Below are 20,683 nucleotides of genomic sequence, written 5' to 3'. Positions count from 1 at the left end.
TCCAAAGAAACAACCATCCCATTAAAAAATGGGCCAAAGACTTAAAGAGAGTTTTCTCTGAAGAAGAAATAAAAATGGCCTATAGACACATGAAGAAATGCTCAACATCTCTGGTCATAAAAGAAATGCAAATCAAAACAACTCTTAAGATTCCACCTCACTCCAGTTAGAATGGCCAGGATCAAAAAATCTAATAACAACAGATGCTGAAGGGGATGTGGCCAGGAGGGATCACTACTACACTGTTGGTGGGAGTGCTAAATTCGTTCAACCACTATGGAAAGCAGTATGGCAGATCCTCAAAAGACCAAACATAGAGCTCCCCTATGACCCAGCAATTCCACTACTTGGCATTTACCCAATGGTCCAGAAACAAGGACATACTAAATCTACTAGCACAACGATGTTCATTGCAGCACTATTTACCATAGCAAAGATATGGAACCAACCCAGATGTCCCTCAGTTGATGAGTGGATCAACAAGATGTGGTATTTGTACACAATGGAATTCTTTGCTGCTGTCAGAAAGAATGACATTGCCCCATTTGTTAGGAAATGGAAAGACTTAGGAAAAAATCATATTAAGTAAAGTAAGCCAGACTCAAAGGAACATAGGCTCAATGGTTTCCCTCATTTGTCATAATCAGTAGAAACCTTGGGCTCTCATAGCAGAGATTTGCAATAGAGCAAAACCTAGATACATAAGGCCATATAGAATGACACTAAAGGAAAGGACCTCTAGGATATAGAAACAAAAGCCATATAATGAGATTGTTGTCCTTAATGTACTGTTATCTCTCGTCTGTTTTGCTTTTCCTTGATTATCTCATATTGTTACAGTATCTCACTTTGTTATCTGATATATTGGATATATTTGTATTTGGTTATCTGAAATTGGATAGGGAAGGGGGAAAACAAGATGAGGGGTGGGGGTGGGGGGTAGGGAAATGGGGACCAAGACATGAGAAAGGGTATCAATGTATGTGAAGTAATGCACCTTCTATCTGGCAAATATAATGTAACCCTTTGCCGGGGCCAACCGGCAGCAAACCAGGGTTCGCAGATTGGGGTTCCTGAAATCGGGGGCAAGGACTAGCAAGAAATAGAAGAGAGACAGACACACCGGGTCCGGGATGTCCGCAGTCCAGGTAAAGACTCCCGAGACTGCCGCGTTTATTTTCCACTCCCCCTTCTTCCCTCCTCCAGACCCAGGGAACCTCCAGGTGTTACATTCATATGGTAATTCTCAGGTCATTTACATAGAATAGGGCCAGAAAGCAATAAGCCAATAAAGCCATCCTCTGATGCAAGTCAAGGTATAGTTTGATTCCACTCTGGCTCCCAACAACCCTTCTATTAATTACAATAAAAAATATATGGAAAAAAAGTTAAATCAAAAGCTGGGCTGGCTTGGGGCAGTGGCTCACATCTGTAATCCTAGCTATTCAGGAGGCTGAAATCTGATAATCACAGTTCAAAGCCAGTCCAGGCACTAAAGAATAACTCTTATCTCCAATTATCCACTAGAAAACAAGAATTGAGCTGAAGAGCTTAGGGACAACACCCAGACCCAGGGGTAGGGCTGTAGCCTTGAGCTGAAGAGCTTAGGGACAGTGATCAGGCTCAGAGTTCAAGTCCCCTGACTGCAAAAAAAAAAAAAAAAAAAAAGCTGGGCTTGCTGGGTGCAGTGACTCATACCTGTACAAATCCTAGCTACTCAGGAGGCTGAGATCTGAAGATAAGGTTCAAAGCCAGCCTGGGCTCTAAAGTCCATGAGACTCTTATCTCCAATTAACCACTAGAAAGCCCCAAGTGCCACTGTGGCTCAAGCGGTAGGGCATTAGCCTTGAGCTGAAGAACTCAGGAACAGAGTTCAAGTTCAAGTAGGAGGGTTGTGAGTTTGATACCAGATTGAGGAAGGGAAAGGAAAGGAAAAGGGGGAAAGGACAAATGAAAGAGAGAGAGAGAGAGAGAGAGAGAGAAAGAGGAAGGAAGGGCGGGAGGGAGGGAGGGAAGGAAGGAAAGGAGAGAAAGAAAGCATCTGAGAGCTGTGGCTTGATGTCAGCCCACCCAAGAAAGTCTGTGAGACTGTTCTCTCCAAGAAAGAAAAAAATGGGCTTGGAATGTAACTCTTACATGCCTAACTTGTAAGAGGCTATGGGTTTGAACCTCAACATACACAAAAAAATCTGTAGACTAGCTTATTACATAATTTTTATAAGAAAATAATAAGTCAAAATATAATATCATAATATTCCCTTTCTTGGTTATTTTTTAGAAATTTGGAAATAAACTACCTAATTTGCTTCTGAACATGGTATCAAAACAGAACTACTGCTGAGAATTTAATTTATAGAGACATTATGGTTCGACTGACCTTGGAGTTGATTGCCAGAAACAGCAATCTTAAACCCCGAAAGGATGAAACTATTGCACAATGCTTGAAGAAAATAACTCATATAAATTTTTCAGAAAGAAATATTGATGCAATTGTAAGAACTCTGGAATTATTTCCTATTTGTGCATAATTAGCAACGTATAGTGCTGAATTTGGTTTGAGAGCATACTGAATATAGTAACTATTTTGATTATAGTCATTGACTAAAGTTTTTTCCTTCTTGCAATATTACACTTGTTAAAATTAAGTATTATATTTATAGATGTGTCTTTGAGAATGAGCTGATCTTCCAGGTAGCAGTGGCTGATGCCTCTAAGCTACTCAGGAGGCTGAAATCTGAGGATCATGGTTTAAAGTCAACCAGGCAGGAAAGTCTATGGAAACTCTTCTCTCTAAGTAGATACCAAAAAGCTGGAAGTGGAGCTGTGGCTCAAGTGATAGAGCACAAGCCATGTGCACAAAAGCTCAGAGACAGTGCCCCCGCCCTGAGTTCAAGCCCCAGTACTGGCAAAAAAAGATTAGTTGGTCTGGTTATCATTAAGTAGTTATATGATAATACTTATTTATACTCGAACTTCCTGTAACATGCTGTTGACAGAATCTTTCAGCTTTGAGATGTTTGAAAATGTTTAATCTCAGATTTGTTTTTTTATTAGAGAATTTATTAACTTTGATTTTTACATCATATTTTAAATGACAAGTTTAACAAACAAGTGTTCAAGGAGGGAATCTCTATTTACAATCACTGGGACTTAGTATTTAGAACTTAATCAAAATCAGACTAAGGGTTTGTATGTCATAGAAACATTAATTTATGAAATAAAACATTATGTCTATATAGTTATGTTTATATTTCCATTACCATGTCCATACCTTTGGGTATGCAGTTATTGAGTCCTCGCTTTTGTACTCTTTGGATTTAATAGCCACATATTAAGGATACCATGCGCCTTTTTTCCTTAGGTCTTGACTTGTCTTACTCCACATGATTTGCTCTACATTCATCCACTTCCCTGCGAATGCCATTATTTTATCTTGTCTGTTGGCTATGTAGAATTCCATTGTGTATATATACCACATTTTCTGTATCCATTCATCTGCAGTAGGGCATCTGGGTTGTTTCCATCGCCTGGCTATTGTGAATAGTGCAGAGATGAACATAGCTGAGCAGGTATCCTTATAATATCCTGGGTCATGATGTTCAGGATATATGCCCAGAAGTGGTATGGCGGGATCATAGGGAAGGTGTATTTTCAGTTCTTTAAGAAACCTCCACACTACTTTCCAGAGTGGCTGAACTAGTCTACATTCCCACCAGCAGTGTAATAGGGTTCCTTTTTCTCCACAACCCCACCAACAACTGTCATTGTCTGAGTTCAAAATCTTGGCCATTCTTGTTGGGTTAAGGTGGTATCTTAGGGTTGTTTTTATTTGCATTTCCTTTATGACCATAGATGATGAACATTTTCTCATATGCTTTTCTGCCATTTTAATCTCTTCTTCTGATAAATCTCTCTTTAGTTCCCTTGTCCATTTAGTGAATGGTTTATTGGGTTTTCGGGGGATTAGTTTCTTGAGTTCCCTGTAGATACTGGATATTAAGCATTTGTCAGATGTATTGTTGGTGAATATCTTTTCCCAGTTGGTTGGCTGTCTCTCTACTTTTGCAACTATGTTTTTATCTGTACAGAAACTTTTTATTTTTAGGTAGTCCATTTATCGAGTCTCTCTCCAATCTGTTTTGACCCTGGGATTCTGTTCAGGAATCTTTTGCCTGTGCCTATGAGTTCCAGTGTCTCTCCTACTTTATCATGTAGCAGTTTCACAGTTTCCGGGCTGACGTTGAGGTCTTTGATCCACTTTGAGTTAATGCTTGTGCATGGCAAAAGGCTAGGGTCAATTTTTAGTTTTCTGCATGTGGCTGCCCAGTTTTGCCAGCACCAATAATTGAATAGACTGTGTTTGTTCCACTGTATATCTTTGGCTCCTTTGTCAAATACAAGTTGACTATAGGTAAGTGGTTCTGTTTCTGGGTCTTCTATTCTGTTCCACTGATCTTCTGGTCTCAGATTTGTTTTTGAAAGATATTTTGACTTGGTAAGAATTCTAGTTTGCTTTAAAAAATTACTTCATTGTTAATTTAGAGGTGATATACATGGGGGTTACACTTATATGAGTCAGGTAATGAGTACATTTCTTTTCATACAGTGTCATCTTTTACCCCATTCTCTTCCATTCCCTCTCTCCCATCTCTACTCATAAATAGTATAGTTCACTTTCATCCATGTCCAGTGTGCTCCCCTGCTGCACTTTTCACCCCTTTTCCTCAAGTTTTGTATTGTGCCCCCCAAGATATGCAGATGAATACAGCATCTATTAGGTAAAGAATACAGAATCATCACAAAAAGAAAAAAACAAATTCAAAAAGTCTTTTGTTTCCATATCTTAGGAGTTCATTTCAGTATATATATTAATTTCTATAAATATGAAAAGGCACTTAGGCATTGCACCTTTGTGGTCTCATTGTATGTGAGTACCTAGAATCCTGTGTAATTTGTCATATCCCAGTGCATTTTAGATTTAACTTCCACATATCAGAGAGAACATGTGCCATTTATCTCTCCGATGTTGGCTTACCTCATTTAACCTAAGTTGTTCTAGTTCCATCCATTTCAAATGACATTATTTTATTCTAATTGCTTTGTAAAATTTCATTGCACCACAGTTTTTGGATCCACTTATCTATTGTGGGGCATCTAGGCTATTTCCATCCTTGGCTATTGTAAATAATGTGGCGATGAATATGGATGTGCAGGTGTTATCATATTCTGGTTCATATCCTTATCATATCCTGGCCCAGGGTAGATGACTAGGAGTGGCATGGCTGGGTCATGGGGAAGGTCTATGTTTAGTTTTTTGAGGAACCTCCAGACTGCTTTCCAGAGTGGTGGTACTAGTTTACATTCCCACCAGCAGTAAAGTTGGGTTCCTTTTCCCCCACATACCTGCCAGCATTATTTGTTGTTCAAAATGTTGGCCAATAAAACTTCAGTGAGATGGAATCTCAGAGTTGTTTTGATTTACATTTCCTTTATGGCCAGGGATGATAAGCATTTCCTTGAGTATTCTTGCCTCTTCTTCTGAGAAGTCCTCATTAACTCCCTTTCCATTTAGTGATTGGCTTAGTAAGTTTGAGAGGGGTTGGTTTCTTGAGCTCCTTGTATATATTGGATATTAGGCCTTTGATGTATTGCTGGTAAAGACCTTTTCCCAATTGGTTGGCTGTCTTTCTAGTTCAGTACATAACTATGTCCTTAGCTGTACAGAAACACTTGTCAAGTTTCTCTCCTATCTGTTGTGCCTCTAGGACTCTACCCAAGAAGTTTCTTTTTATACCTATAATAAGTTCTAATGTTTCTCTTTCTCTCTCGCAGTAGTTTCAAAATTTCATGATGACATTCATGTCTTTGATCCACTTTGAATTGATACTAGTTCATGGTAACAAGCAGGGTCATAAGACTTCCCACTTTTCCCAACACCAAGTGTTGAAGAGGCTATATTTTTTCTACCATATGTCATTGGCTCCTTTGTCAAATGCCAGATTACTGTAAGTATGTGGTTTTATTCCTGGGTCTTCTAATCTGTTCCACTGGATCACTGGATATATTTTTGTGCAAATACCAAGCTGTTTTGTCATTATGGCTCTGTAGTAGAGTTTGAAGTCAGGTTTGTGATACCACCCAAATTGCTTTTTTTCCTAAAATAATTTTGGCTATCCTAGGTCTTTTGTTGTTCCATATGAATATCATTTTTACTGGTATGCCCATACTTGTAATATTAGTTCTGCCTATCCACAAACCAAATGGAAGGTCTTCTCATTTCTTGATGTTCTCTGATTTCTTTCTTCAATTTTTTATAGGTTTCACTATAAAGCTTTTTTACCTCCTTGGTTAGGTTAAATTCCTAGGTATTTTATTTTTGAAGCTATTGCAAATGGAATTATTCTTATAATTTCTCTTTCTGCTTGTATACTGTCGGCATATAGAAAGGCTAATAATTTTTTGTATGCTAATTTTGTATCCTGCTACTTTGCTGAAGTAATTGATCAGCTATCTGAGTTTGGGGGTGGAGATTTTTGGGTCCTTTAGATATAAGATCATGTCCTCTGACAATAAGGATAGTTTAGTTTCTTCTTTCCCTATGTGAATCGCTTTTATGTCCTTTTCTTGCCTTACTGCCCTAGCCAAGAATTCCAGAACTATACTGAAGAGGAGTGGAGAGAGTGGGCATCCTTATCTTGTTCTTGACTTTAGGGGAAATGGTTTTAGTTTTTCCACATTTAGTATGATGTTGGCTGTTGGTCTGTCATGTATTGCCTTTATTATTTTAAGAAATGTTCCTTCCAGTCCTAGTTTCTCCAAAGCTTTGAACATGAATTGATGTCGTAGTTTGTCAAAACCTTTTTTTTTTCCCTGCATCTATTGAGATGATCATGTGGTTCTTGTCTTGGCTCTGTTGACATGGTAAATTATTGACTGATTTTGCATATATTAAATCACTCTTGCATCTGTGGGATGAAACCTACTTGGTCATAATGTATGATTTTTAAAATTTGCTTCTAGATTCTGTTGGCTAATGAAGATCTTTGCATCTATGTTCATCAGAGAAACTGGTGTGGAATTCTCTTTTTGTTGTTGGATACTGACCTGGTTTTGGGATGAGGATGATATTGGCTTCATAGGATGACTTTGGAATTACTCCGTTTCTTTTCTTCTTTTTTTTTTTTTGCCAGTCCTGGGCCTTGAACTCAGGGTCTGAGCACTGTCTTTGGGTTTTCTCAAGAGTAGAGCTCTACCACTTGAGCCACACACCACTTCCAGCTTTTTTCAATGTATGTGGTACCGAGGAATTGAACCTGGATCTTTGTGCATGCTAGGCAAGCATTCTACCACTAGGCCAAACTCTGGGTCCTATTCCCTCTGTTTCTATTTCACAGGAATGCTTAAGGAATATTAATATTAGTTCATCTTTAAAAATCTTATTGAATTCAATGATGAATCCATCCTGGCCTGGGCTTCTCCTTGTTGGAAGATATCTGATTGCTTCCTCTATTTTTGTGGCATATTATTGGCTTGTTTAGCTGGTTTATATCTTCTGGCTCAGTTTAGGGAGTCTGTATGTTTCTAAAAATTCATCCATTTCTGCTAGATTTTCCTTTTTTTGTGAGTGTAGGTTTTGAAAGTACTCCTTAATAGTCATTTGAATTTCTTGGATGTTAATTGTAATGTTTCCTATGGCATCTCTGATCTTACTAATTTGAATCTCTCTTTTTTTTTTGCCATACCTGGGGCTTGAACTCAGAACCTGAGCACTGTCTTGGGCTTTCTCAAGGCTAGCGCTCTACTACTTTGCGCTCTTCCACTTAAGCCACTGCTTCCAGCCTTTTCTATGTATGTGGTATCAAGAAATCAAATAGGAGTCTTTGTGCATGCTAGGCAAGCACTCTATCACTATGCCAAACTCCCAGCCCCTTGAATCTCTTTATTTTCTTCATGAACCTAGCTAATCGTCTAATGGTCTGTCAGTTTTTTTATGTTTAACAAAAACAAAACACCTTTTTTTGGGGGGGGGGTTGGTTGTGGGGCTTGAATTCTGGACCTGGGTTCTGTCCCTAAGCTCTTCAGCCCAAGGCTAGGGCTCTACCACTTGAGCCACAATGCCACTTCCAGTTTTCTGGTGGTTAATTGGAGATAAGAGTCTCTTCGACTTTATTGCCAGGGTTGGCTGTGAACCACTATTCTCAGTTCAGCTCTCAGCCTCTTGAGTAGCTAGGATTACAGGCATGAACCATCAGCACCCAGCTCAAACAAAACAGAACAGCTTTTTGTTTCACTGATTTTCCAGTTTTCTTCAAAATTTTTGCCTTTTACTATTTTAAAAACATGGTTATTTACTCACTGCTAAAATGATTTTTTGTTTTAATTTGGGAAACTTTAAAGTGTATATTCTTGGGTTATTTGTACTGGTATCTGTTGTTTTCAATAAATTTTTATCCTTATATGAAAGATAATTCCTCTGAAATATAAAAACTGCATGAGAGGAAGGATAATGTCTATTTTGTTTATGTTATGCTAAATTCAACATCTAATACAATGGCTGACTCAAGTACTTAATAAACATTTACTTTTTCTACTTTTGTTTACTTTTGGCATTACTGGACTTTTTTTTTTTGCCAGTCCTGGGGACTGAACTCAGGGCCTAGACACTGTCCTTGTGCTTTCCTCAAGGCCAAAGCTCTACTGCTTGAGCCACAGCACCACTTCTGGCTTTTCTCTCTATGTGGTACAGTGGAATTGAACCTGGGTCTTAATGCATGCTAAGCAAGCAATCTACCACTCAGCCATACTCCTGGCCCCATTACTGGACTTTTAAATTCAGTACCTTGCACTTTCTAGGCAGGTGATCTATAACTTAGGCCATACCACTAGCCCTAAATGAATAATGAATGAATGAAACAGAAAAGTCTCAGGCAAAATTGTCCATTAAGAGACATTGTGGAAGTCGGGCGGGGTGGCTCACCCCTGTAATCCTAGCTACAGAGGAGACTGAGATTTGAGGATCAAGGTTCAAAGCCAGCTCGAGCACAAAAGGACTAGAGACATCTCCAGTTAATCTCTAGAAAACAGGAAGTGGGGCTTGGCTGAAGGGTGGGGTGGTAATCTTGAGGTGAAGAGCTCAGGGACAGCACTCAGGTGAGTTCAAACCCCATGACCCTTCGACCCTTCTACCACCACCCCAAAAGACACTGTAGAGTCAGGCACCAATGCACCGGTGCCTATAACCTTAGCTACTCAAGAGGCAGACATCTGAAGATCACAGTTGAAAGCCAGCCCCAACAAGAAAGTTTCATTATCATCACCAATTAACCACCAAAATCCAGAAATGGAGCTGTGGCTCACTCAGTAGAGTACTAGCCCTGAAAAAAAAGCTAAGGGACAGTGCTCAAGCCCTGAGTTCAGGATGATTATAAGAAAAAAAAACATTTTGGACACTGAGATAATTCTCAGTATTGGGGCAAAAAAAGCAATAAAAAAGATATCTTGGAGAAATTGGTATTATAAAAAGTATTCTAAAAGTTTGTTTCCAGCTGGGTGCCAGTGGCTCATACCCATAATCCTAGTTCCTCAGGAGGCTGAGATCTGAGGATTACAGTTCAAAGCTAGCCTGGGCAGAAAGGCCCCATGAGATCTTTTTTTTTTTTTTTTTTTTTTTTTTTCTGGGCCTGGTCTTTAACTCAGGGCCTGAGTACTGTCCAGGCCGAGTACTGTCCTTGGCCTTTCTCAAGACTAATACTCTACCATTTGAGCCACAGCACCACTCCTGGCTTTTTCTGTGCATGTGGTACCAAGGACTCAAACCAAGGGCTTCATGCATGCCAGACAAGCACTCTACCACTAGAGCATGCTCCCAACCTCCCCCCCATCCCCCACAAGACACTTACTTCAAATTATTCACTCAGAAAAATGGAAGTGGCACTGTGGCTCAGGTGGTAGAGCACTAGCCTTAAGTACAAAGAGGCTCAGGGACAGAGCCAAGGGTTTGAGTTTAAGCCCCATAACTGACAAAAAATAAAAAAGTTTCTATTTCTGATGATGCTTCTAAATTCAACTGACCAATCTCATGCTTTCTTTTTGTTGCTCAGAGCTCTATACCTCTTCATACAATACATAGACTGATTTTTCTGGAGTGCCCCCATTTAAAGTTGTTTTGGCCTTTACAGCAAATCATTACTTCTCCATTATGAATGCTTTCATTAGGGAGAAAGGAAACTGAGACAGATGCCAGTGGCTCATGTCCACAATCCTAGCTACACAGAAGGATGAAACCTGGAGCTTCAAGGTTAAAGTTAGTGCTGGTAGTCTTTGAGAAAGTCTTTGAGACCCCATCTTTAAGTTTTGGCAAAAAGTCAAAACTGGAGACATAGCTCAAATAGAGCATCAGGTAGAAGGCCAAGTTCAAGACTCGCTACACACACACACACACACACACACACACACACACAAAAGCAAAGGATCTGGAGAGTGGCTCAAGTGGTAGGGCATTTATCAAATAAGTTCAGTTCCTAGTATTCCCCACCCTATAAAAAAAAAGACAGCTCTAAAAAAAAACCCTTTAATTTCTGTATAATTTTAATGTATGTATAATGTTCATTATACATAATATGCATTATATAGTAATATATGTAGATATATATGCATATATCAATCCTACCACTGAGAGATAACTACTTTTAATTTTTAGGTGATATCTTATCCTTCAGTCATTTTTCTAGATATGCATTCATATAAATTTATGATATTGGGTACTAATATTATGATATTGTCACAATTATGTATTTTGAAATCTATGAGCGAGTGCTAAAGAAACAAAAGGACATTTAGTGGTTTTATGGTATTCACTTCATAGAATTATTGTAGTATTTTTATTAATCCACTATTTTGAATACCAGATGATTTCTAATTTTCAGTATTTAAAGCTATAATAATTTCTTCCAAACCCTGCTTTATAAGTGAAAACAACAATTTTTTCAATGATCCAGCCTTCAGAGGAACCTATTTACTTCCAAGGGAAGTTATTAGCAATAGGAAAATCTTAAACACAGTTCGACTGGTATAATTATAAAATGTTATAGCCTCAAAGTTATTTTAAAATCATTGTTCTCTTATTTGGTTGTACTTAGAACAGTGCAAAATCTGTTGCATACTCAAGTAAAAAACATTTTTAAAAGAAACAGCTAAGTTTTCAGGAAAGGTTATATATGATTCACTTTTTTCTTTTCAGGATGACCTTTCTCATTGCAAAAGTCTTAGTGTTTTATATTTATATGATAACCGTATTAGTCAAATAACTAACCTGAATTATGCCACCAATCTGACCCACCTGTACTTACAAAACAACTGTATTTCATGTATAGAGAACCTTGCATCATTAAAGAAACTGGAAAAACTGTAAGTGCCTTTAATATACTGCTTTAATATAGTGCTTTAATATAGTGCCTTTAATATAATTGCTCATCATCCTGCACATATTTTACACAGCCATCCATTCCCAATCTGCGTTTAGTAAAGTGAAAATGCATTTGAATATGTTTCTCATATGTATTTTGCAGAACAGGTCTGGATTTTCACTTTTATGTTGTTATTAGTATGAAATAAATTTTTAACTATGAAATAGTCAATAATTTAGGTTCTAGTAAATGACCTAGTTTTTTGGGGGGGTTAGTATAAATGTTTTAGGGACACCTAAAACATCCTTATGTAGACTTATTTTGTCAAAACTTTCCATGGAACCCAGATGAGTTTTGTGCCTTTCAGCATAACTCATCTCAGATGGTTAAGATTATTTCCATTGGACAAGGTTCACACCTGTAATCCCATCACCTAGTGGGTAGAGGCAGTATTGAGAGTTTGAGGTCAGCCTGGGTCTCTTAAAAAAAGATTTTAGAATTGATCATCATGATATAATTTGACTGTATGGTGTCCTTTAATATGTATAATAATTCCAGTTAAGGGAGGGGGTAGGGGAAGGGGACCGGGGACAAAAACATAAGAAGGGATATCAATGTGTGAGAAGTAATGCACCTTCTATCTGGTAATTATAACTGTAACTCCTCTATACACTGAAATAGAAAATAATTCCAGTTAATTAAGACTAGAAGATCCAAGTTTCTCAGATGAGAATGAATACTATGCTTCTCAAGAAGGGGGCCAGTGGCCTTAGAATGGGGGCACAAAGGTGAAGTGAGGAATGCTTATTTAAATGCAGGTTGCTGGCTTCCCATCCAGATCCCAACCTACTTCCCAGTTGATTTTCCTATACCCTAACCTATGGGAGGTCCTGGCAGAGAGTTTAGCAAAGACAACTCCAATGTAAAATGTTTTGCTGTTGTTTGTTTTTGCCACTCCTGGGGTTTGAACTCAGGGCCTGGGCTCTATCCCTGAACCTCTCTGTGCTCAAGGCCTACTGCTCTCCCACTTCAGCTATAGCACCACTTCCAGCCTTTTCTGTTTATGTGGTACTAAGGAATCTATCTCAGGGCTTTATGCATGCTAAGCAAGTATTCTAACACTGAGTCACATTCCCAGCCTTTCAAAACATTTTTAAAGTAAAATTTTTAGGTTAAGTCTGAGAATACAAATGGTCATTTAAAAAACTTCACAGATTCTATATAAACACCATATCCTTGCCCAGCACCATTTATGATTACCCTTTGATCATGCTGAATGACTAGGGCATTTTTAGGAAGTCTGTTTAGAACTACTCCTAATGTTTTGCAGGTATCTGGGAAGCAATTACATTGCTGTCGTAGAAGGTTTGGAAGGATTAGAACTAAGAGAGCTTCATGTTGAGAGTCAGCGGCTTCCCCTTGGAGAAAAGCTTTTGTTTGATCCAAGAACTCTTCATTCTTTGTCAGTAAGCCACATTTAAATGCTTGACAAGAACTATAGTGAGTAGTAAGTGATGATGGAGCAGGGTACTGCACACATTCTGCTTGCTTGAGAGGTCATTCAAGACTCAAGACTCTGAGATTGAGTTGTTGTTTGTTTGTTTGGGTTTTTTTGTGGGTGTGTGTGTATGTTTTGTCTTTACATAACATCTCAGAATATGACAGTAACATAAATGAAATAGTGCTACCAGCCACTTAAGAGTAGCTGGATTCAAAGGAGGATGTGAAAAGGTTATTGTAAACTAAGCTTCTAATATAGATGTTAATTCACAATTTAGGTGTTGCTGATTATCATAGCCCAAATTTATAAAAGTATGAAGTGGCACTGTGGCTCAAGTGGTAGAGCACTAGCTTTGAGCTAAAGAGCTTAGAGACAACACCTAGGCCCAGAGTTCAAGTCCCATGACTAACAAAAAAAGTTATGGAAAATCCTAATAAAAAAGGACTGCACAGTTATTTGGCAACTTTTTGTTTTGTTTTGTGTTTGATTTGGGACAAAGCTCAGAGCCTCTCAATCTTATGGACCCCATCCATTGTCCCACTTCTTCCCAAGTCTGGTACTTTACCACTTGAGGCACAACTCAAGTCTAACCTTTTTTTTCTAGTTAAATGAAGATTCGAATTTTGAGTATTTTTTTCTGCCCAGATTGGCTTCTCCTATAGCTGGGTTTATAGGCATGAGTCATTGGAGCCCAGCTTGGTTTTTGTTTTGTTTTGTTTTTATATATATTTTTATTGTAATTAATAAAAGGGTTACATGATATTTGCCAGATAGAAGGTGCATTAATTCACATACATTGATACCCTTTCACATGTCTTGGTACCCATTACCCTCCCCCCACCCACCACCCACTCCCCGTATTGGTTTTCCCCCCTTCCCTATCAAGTTTCAGATAACCAAATACAAATAAATTCAATATACCAAATAACAAAGTGAGAAACTGTAACAATATGAGATACCCAAAGGACAGCAAAGGAGATGAGAGATAACATAGTAGGTTTTGTTTTTATGGGGCAAGATCTCACCATACTATTCTGGCTAGCCTCAAACTCATTATCCTCCCGCTGTGGAAGGGAAGGGAAGGAAGGAAGGAAGGGACAGAAAGGGGGAGGAGAAGTGAAAAGGAAAAAATAAGAAAGGAAGAAAAGGTACCAGGGGGTTAGAAGTTTGGTTTAAGTGATAAAGTACCTGCCTATCAAGTATGAGATCAAGCCCAAGTAAGTATTACCAATAAATAAATGTCAAAATGTTTTTAAAAGGTTGCCTATGCGTAGATTCCTTTGTGTATGTATATGATACCCAGATTCCTTAGCTTCCAATTTTAAGATAACTTTGATTTAGGATTCTCATATTATTTATCCTGTATCCTCATTAAGGTTCATATTATTTCCAAGTGACCTCAGAACACATAGACGGTAAAGTGAAAACTAGAAAGGCAATAATGGAATTAAAACCCAGATCAGGTTGGTCATGTTTTCTCTTTTGAAAAACAAAGATATAAAAGTATTTTTAGGAATTGGCGCTGTGGCTCAATGGATAGGGTGGTATCTGAAGAGTTCAGGGAGAGTGCCCAGGCCCAGAGTTCAAGTCCCACGACCGACAAAAAAAAAAGTATTTTTACCTGATAGTAGAAATCTTAGCAACATTTAGCATAAAATAATAATTTTCTTACAGTATAATAAACATTTTTCTATGCTGTGCTAAAAGCAAAAGGAGAAAGGCATATCATAGGGCCGGGAGCGTGGCCTAGGCGTAGAGCGCTTGCCTAGCATCCATGAAGACCCAGGTTTGATTCCTCAGTACCACATACACAGGAAAAAACCAGAAGTGGCACTGTGGCTCAAGTAGTAGAGTGCTAGCCTTGAGAAAGCCCAAGGACAATACTCAGGCCCTGAGTTCAAGCACCAGGACTGGCAAAAAAAAAAAAAAATATATATATATGTATATACATATACATATATATATATCATATACTAAAGTTCTAAAAGTTCAATTAAAAAAAAAGAGCATTGAAGGACCAGGAGTTTGGCCTAGCAGTACCTGCCTAGCATGCAGGAAGACCCAGGTTTGATTCATTGGTTACCACGTACATAGAAAAAGCTGGAAGTGGTGCTGTGGCTCAAGTGGTAGAGCTCTAGCCTTGAGAAAGCCCCAAGGACAGTGCTCAGGCCTTTAAGCTTTTCAAGAATTAGGAGTTCACTGTGCTCAAGCCCTTAAGCTTGAATTAGGAATTCTGGTTCCCACATACAGTGTCTAAACTGTTTACTAGTGATAATTTATTTTTTCCTACAGAAATCCCTCTCTATATTGAATATCAGCAACAATAATATTGATGACATAAGAGATTTAGAAATCCTGGAGAATCTTAATCACCTCATAGCAGTTGACAACCAACTTCTGCATGTGAAGGTAGTGTAAATAAAATTAATTTTAAAATATGTGAATGAATTATGGTTGGAAAGCATGCCTTGAAATATCTATAATTTAAACAAATGAGGTTTAGAAACTTCTGGATCTGTTATAAAACTATCTTATGATTCTTTACTTCTTAATGTAATCCTTTTTATAATTCTTCAGTCTAGTGCTTCTTTCACTAATAGAATAAAATTTCTCTGAGACACTATATGCTTTTCCCTTCCACATTATTTGTCCATCAAACTTTTCCCTCTTAGCTTTGATAGCCCCAATGAATGAATTTCTAAAAACCACCTCTGCTATCATCTAGCTCCTTCTACATGAAGTAACCTGGGTGTTAAACTAGCTGTATTCATATAGTGTCATATTGTCCTATATACATTCAACTACTCATTTTTCAAATATGTACTGGACACCTACATATTTGTCACCAACTGTCTCATAGAAGAAGAAAATGCTCAGTTCCAGACCTCAAGAAACCTACTGTGAACAAGATGGGTCTGTTTTTTAAGTTTGGTAGTGCTAACATAGAACCTACAGCTAGGAAATGTTACCTGGAAAAAAATCACCCACATGCTGAGCTGTTGCTATGACTTTAAAGTTTAGGTCTGGCAATGCGGTGAGGTGTGATATAGTTTTCTTCTTTTTTTGTTTGATGTCTCAGAACTGAAGTTTATTGCACTGACCAGCTGAGGCTAACTCAGCTTGGGTGTGAGCAGCCTGATACAGTTTTCTGACATGAGGACCATAGGAAAAACAAAGAATTTCCTTTGCCCATGAATAGAGTATGTATAATCAAAATGACATCCAAATAGCATTTTTTAACCTAAAAATATTTCTTCATCTAAATTTCCAGATTTAGACTATATTACATAGTTCCTCCATGAACAATAGATAACTATGAAATATATATATATATATATATATCAATTCTTCAAAATACCAAAATTCTACTGAGTGGATCAGAGTGGATGTTTACAATGTAAAGGTCATAAGGAAGCACAAGTCAGTTGTTTCAAGTTAAACACAAAACATAAGGATTTCAGAAAATAAATTCCGAATTCAAAAATAGTTTTTGGTATTGAAATTTGAATTCAGGACCTCAAACTTGCTATGGAGGTGCTTGAGCCACTTGAGCCACCTTACCAGTGTGTGTGTGTGTGTGTGTGTGTGTGTGTGTGTGTGTGTGTGTGTGTGTGTGTGTGTGTGTGTGTGTGTGTTTGTATTTGGCTGGTTGGTTATTTTCTTTTTCCTTTTTCTTGTTATTTTCAATATAGAGTTTCTCTTTATGCCTGAGATTGATCAAATGGTAATCTTCCTTTTTGTTCTTGTATTTGTTGCTGGGCTGACAGCAGCATACCACTGCACTCAACCATTGTACTTTCCTTGTTCCTTTGGATGACAGGTGTATGTCACTGTGCCTAGCCATTAATTGAGGTGAAATTTCACAAACTTTTATGCCCAGACTAGTCTTTAACCACAAACCTTCAATCTCTATCTCTCAAGCCAAGCTTAAGCCAATTCACTTGGCATCCAAAAATATTTTAAATTTAGCAGTAAATTCTTATTGGGCATTTTGTATTCATTATCAGATTTTTAAATTTTTCTATGATGTTCCCATATTTGCAACATAATATGATTTTTACAATTGAGTGTCTTCAAACAAATATATAGTGCATGCAATCCTATTCAAAGTGACTGAAACTAGAGTTATAGGAATTTGATTTGAGCAGAGAAGGCCTGGGTTGAATATGGTGGGCCATACTCCCCTACATAGGAAATGGGAATGGGGTGGCCAGCCAAAGACACTTGACTTTTTAAAGGAAGAATGGAAGAAAATTCTAATTTCCCAAATTGGCATCATTTTTAAATTATAGATAAGTATTTTCACAAATGCTTTCCCAAGCAATGATTGGTGGATATATAAATACATCTTAAAGTATCCAATTACCTAGTGTCATGATTACCAATAAATATTTTGAAATATTCTTTTTTTTTGCCAGTCCAGGGCCTGAGCACTATCTTTGGACTTACTCAAGGGTAGAGTTTACCACCTGAGCTACAGCACCCCTTCTGGCTTTTTCTGTGTATGTGGTACAGTGGAATTGAACCTGGGTCTTCAAGCATGCTAGGCGAACACTAGGCCAAACTCCTGACCCCTCAAGTCTTATTCTACAATACCTTTAGCTTTAAATAGAGAAAAGGGAACTTTTGATAAAATATTACAGCCTTCAAATGATCCTAAATGAAATTTTCCTATATGACATTATGATTGTTACTTTGCCTACAATGATTTCCTCTTCAGCTATGTTAGGAATGCATAGGCAGCATAAATATGTAAGAATATCTAACAATTAGCATCTAACTAATCAAATCTGTTTTAAGACTGCATGTAATATCCCCTCCTCTGTGTTGCCTTTCTGAACCACTTCAAGTGGTTCACAATGTATATTAGTTTCTGACCACTTGGCACTAGTTTAGGTGCTTGGAGAAGTTCATTCAAGGTGCTAGGTTTATCGTGATAAATAAAACAGGCACAGTATCTCCACTCAGGAAACTTACATCATAGTGGGACAAAGGAGGAAGTGGCAAGAAAATATATAAGCACACAACACTGTAAAGAAAGGCTATGAATTAAATTAGATGATGAAACAGAAAAGGGCTCAGTGGCTAATTTAAATTAGATCAACAAGAAAAGGTTTTAAGGAAGGTATATTGGCCTTCAAATCTGAAAAATGAAAGAAAAGCCAAGATCTAGGGCAAGAACATGCCAGGCACAAGGAACAGCAAATATGAAAGTTCTGAGGCTGAAGAGAATTTGGTGTATCTAAGGAACCGGATCAGTTCACTGTTGTGGGTTCCAGAGCCTCATTCAGTTCCTAACACACAGCAGATGCCCAATAAATAATTGCTGAATGACTAAAGAAACAGCAGTCTTATATGGGATTGGAAAGAAGGGAACAAATCCCAGGTAAAGGACCTTATTCTAAGTACAGCACAAAGTCTTTGAAAGGACTATTATTTCTTAATAGGGGTTTTTGTCTGCTATGTGAATAATGAATTCCAAGAACTCCAGTAAAAATAGTAGCTGGGCTGAAAGCATGAAGCCCTAAATTCAAACTCTGGTACCAAGAAAAAAATAAAATGATGAGAGAGACAGACAGACAGATAAATAGACAGACAGACAGAGACCCACACAGAAAAGAATGAAGGAAACAAAGGAATGAAGAAAGACAGATAAAGAAAAAGAAAGAAAGGAAGAGAGAAAGAAAGAGAAGTAAGTGAGTAAACAGGTAGGCAAGCAGTTAGGAAACTAAGAAACTAAAAGAAAATATTTCCTTGGAGATGAAGAAAATAGGAATGTTGGAGGACTGTTTTTAGATAGACTCCATGGAACTTGTGGTGAATAGGATGTAGGAATAAATGAAATGAAAGGGAAGATGAAGGATGACTTGTAGTTTTTGTGTGACAACAGACTTTATTAGCTGGTAAGGAGGGGTAATGGGGAATAGATTCCTATTTGGAAATTGAATTGAACCTGTCTGGCATGGGAAGATCAACAGTGAAGTAAGATTGATAAGTTTGAGAATCAACAACATTTTCATTAATTTAGTGTAGTGGACTGAAAGAAAGACGAGAAAGAGAACAAATGAGGCTAAAGCCAAACAGAAACATTTCAAAGACCAATTAGAAGAGAAGGCTTAAGTAAGAATCAATGATAAATAAAGATAAAAATGAGAGTTAGGTCACTTGCCTCAAATAAAGTTCAGTAGTTAATATGAGGATAATAGGAATATACTGGATCTGGTAAAAAAAAAAAAGAGTATGTTGGTCAAGTATCTATCATGCTTTGTACATATTTCATGACAGATGCAGGGGTTTTGATTTTCTTGTAACCAAATCCACATAAACTTAGAAGGTTCTTTTCTTTTTCCTTTCCATATACTTTGGTTTGCACATGATTCATTCCCAGTATGGCAATATTGTGGTAATGGAATCTGCTGGAAGTTAATTTAGGTCTTGGGGGCATTCTCCAGAAAGAATTAATAGAGTTCTTGTTTCCTCTCTCCCTCCTTTCCTTCCTTTTTTTTTCTTTTTTCTTTTTTGAACTGTTTGTTTCTTTTGCAAATATGGGGTTTGAACTCAGGGCTTCAGCACTCTCCCTTGGCTTTCTTACTTAAGGCTAGCACTCTACACTTGAGTCACACCTTTACCTTTTTTATTTTTTGCAGATATGTGTCCCATGGACTTTGAACCGTAATCCTCAGATCTCAAACCTCCTGAGTGTCTCGGATTATAGGCATGAACCACTGGAACCTTGAAAGATACTATTTAAAGTAACAATTAAAAACCAAGAGAGAATTTATGATAGAAGAAATAGAATATACCATATAAGACTTACACAATAAGCTGGGCATGGTGGCTCATGCCTGTAATCCTAGCGACTCAGGAGGCTGAGATCTGAGGATCATGGTTCAAAGTCAGATGCCAGATTGGGCATTAAAGAACGTGAGACTCTTATCTCCAATTAATCAGTAGAAAATGGGAAGTGGGTCTGAGGCTCAAGGGGTAGGGTGGTAGCCTTAAGCTGAAGAGCTCGGAGAACATCTAGGCTCCTTGTTCAAGCCCCATGACCTACAAAAAAAAAAAGACTTACATAATAAAAGTGAGGAAATATCTCAGAAAGAACAAAAACAAGATTAGAAAATAAAGAGTACTAGGGCTGGGAGTGTGGCCTAGCAGTAGAATGAATGCCTGTCATGCACAAAGCCCTGGGTTTGATTTCTTGGTACCACATACACAGAAAAGGCCAGAAGTGGTGCTATGGCTCAGGTGGTAGAGTCCTAGAGAATTAATTCAAGAGTTCCAATACATGACCAATTAGAGGGTCAGAATCAGACTGTAAGTATTATGCTGATATAACAAAATATTTGACATTCAGTAATTTATATGAGCATACATTTATTTCCTCTCAGTTCAGGAGGCTGGGAAGTATAAGATCAACTCGCTGGCAAGATCAGAGTCAGTGAAGGTCACTATTTGCTTCCACACCAGAGTACTTTGTTGTTGCATCCTTTGCGGAGCAGGAACACTGTGTCCTTGTGTGGCAGAAGAGACAAAAAGGGAAAAGTCACTTATTTATTTATTTTTGTGTGCCAGAATTGGGGTTTGAACTCAGGGCCTGCGTACTATCCCTTAACTATTTCAAATGCTTTACCATTTGAGCCACACCTCCACTTATGGCTTTTTGCTAGTTAATTGTAGTAAGAGTCTCATGAACTTTTCTGCTCTAGCTGGCTTCAAACTTTGATCTTCAGATGTCATCCTCCTGAGCAGCAATTACAGGGATGAATCACCAGCA

General features: G+C 37.9%; 1 protein-coding gene across 2 annotated transcripts in view; it reads left to right on the top strand.

Moving 5' to 3' along the window:
• The window catches only part of Ppp1r42 (protein phosphatase 1 regulatory subunit 42), a 27,263-nt gene extending 6,580 nt beyond the window's left edge, over positions 1-20,683 (top strand). Inside the window, exons 4-9 of one of the 2 annotated variants that reach the window (XM_090338907.1) lie at positions 2,279-2,492; positions 11,240-11,406; positions 12,736-12,871; positions 15,199-15,315; positions 19,554-19,658; positions 20,616-20,683. In XM_090338907.1, the coding sequence (XP_090195033.1) occupies positions 2,364-2,492; positions 11,240-11,406; positions 12,736-12,871; positions 15,199-15,315; positions 19,554-19,643 (639 nt within the window). In that variant the 5' untranslated portion in view covers positions 2,279-2,363 and the 3' untranslated portion in view covers positions 19,644-19,658; positions 20,616-20,683. Of the gene's footprint in view, positions 1-2,278; positions 2,493-11,239; positions 11,407-12,735; positions 12,872-15,198; positions 15,325-19,553; positions 19,659-20,615 lie in introns of those variants that run through there. The other variant, XM_090338908.1, reaches the window with a different exon arrangement.

The sequence above is a fragment of the Megascapheus bottae genome, chromosome 9 (genome assembly GCF_031878675.1).
Source record: "Megascapheus bottae isolate mThoBot1 chromosome 9, mThoBot2.hap1, whole genome shotgun sequence".
In the NCBI taxonomy this organism is placed as follows: domain Eukaryota; kingdom Metazoa; phylum Chordata; class Mammalia; order Rodentia; family Geomyidae; genus Megascapheus; species Megascapheus bottae.
The sequence above is the reverse complement of the archived record's forward strand: the minus strand, read 5'-3'. Positions and strand labels throughout refer to the sequence as shown.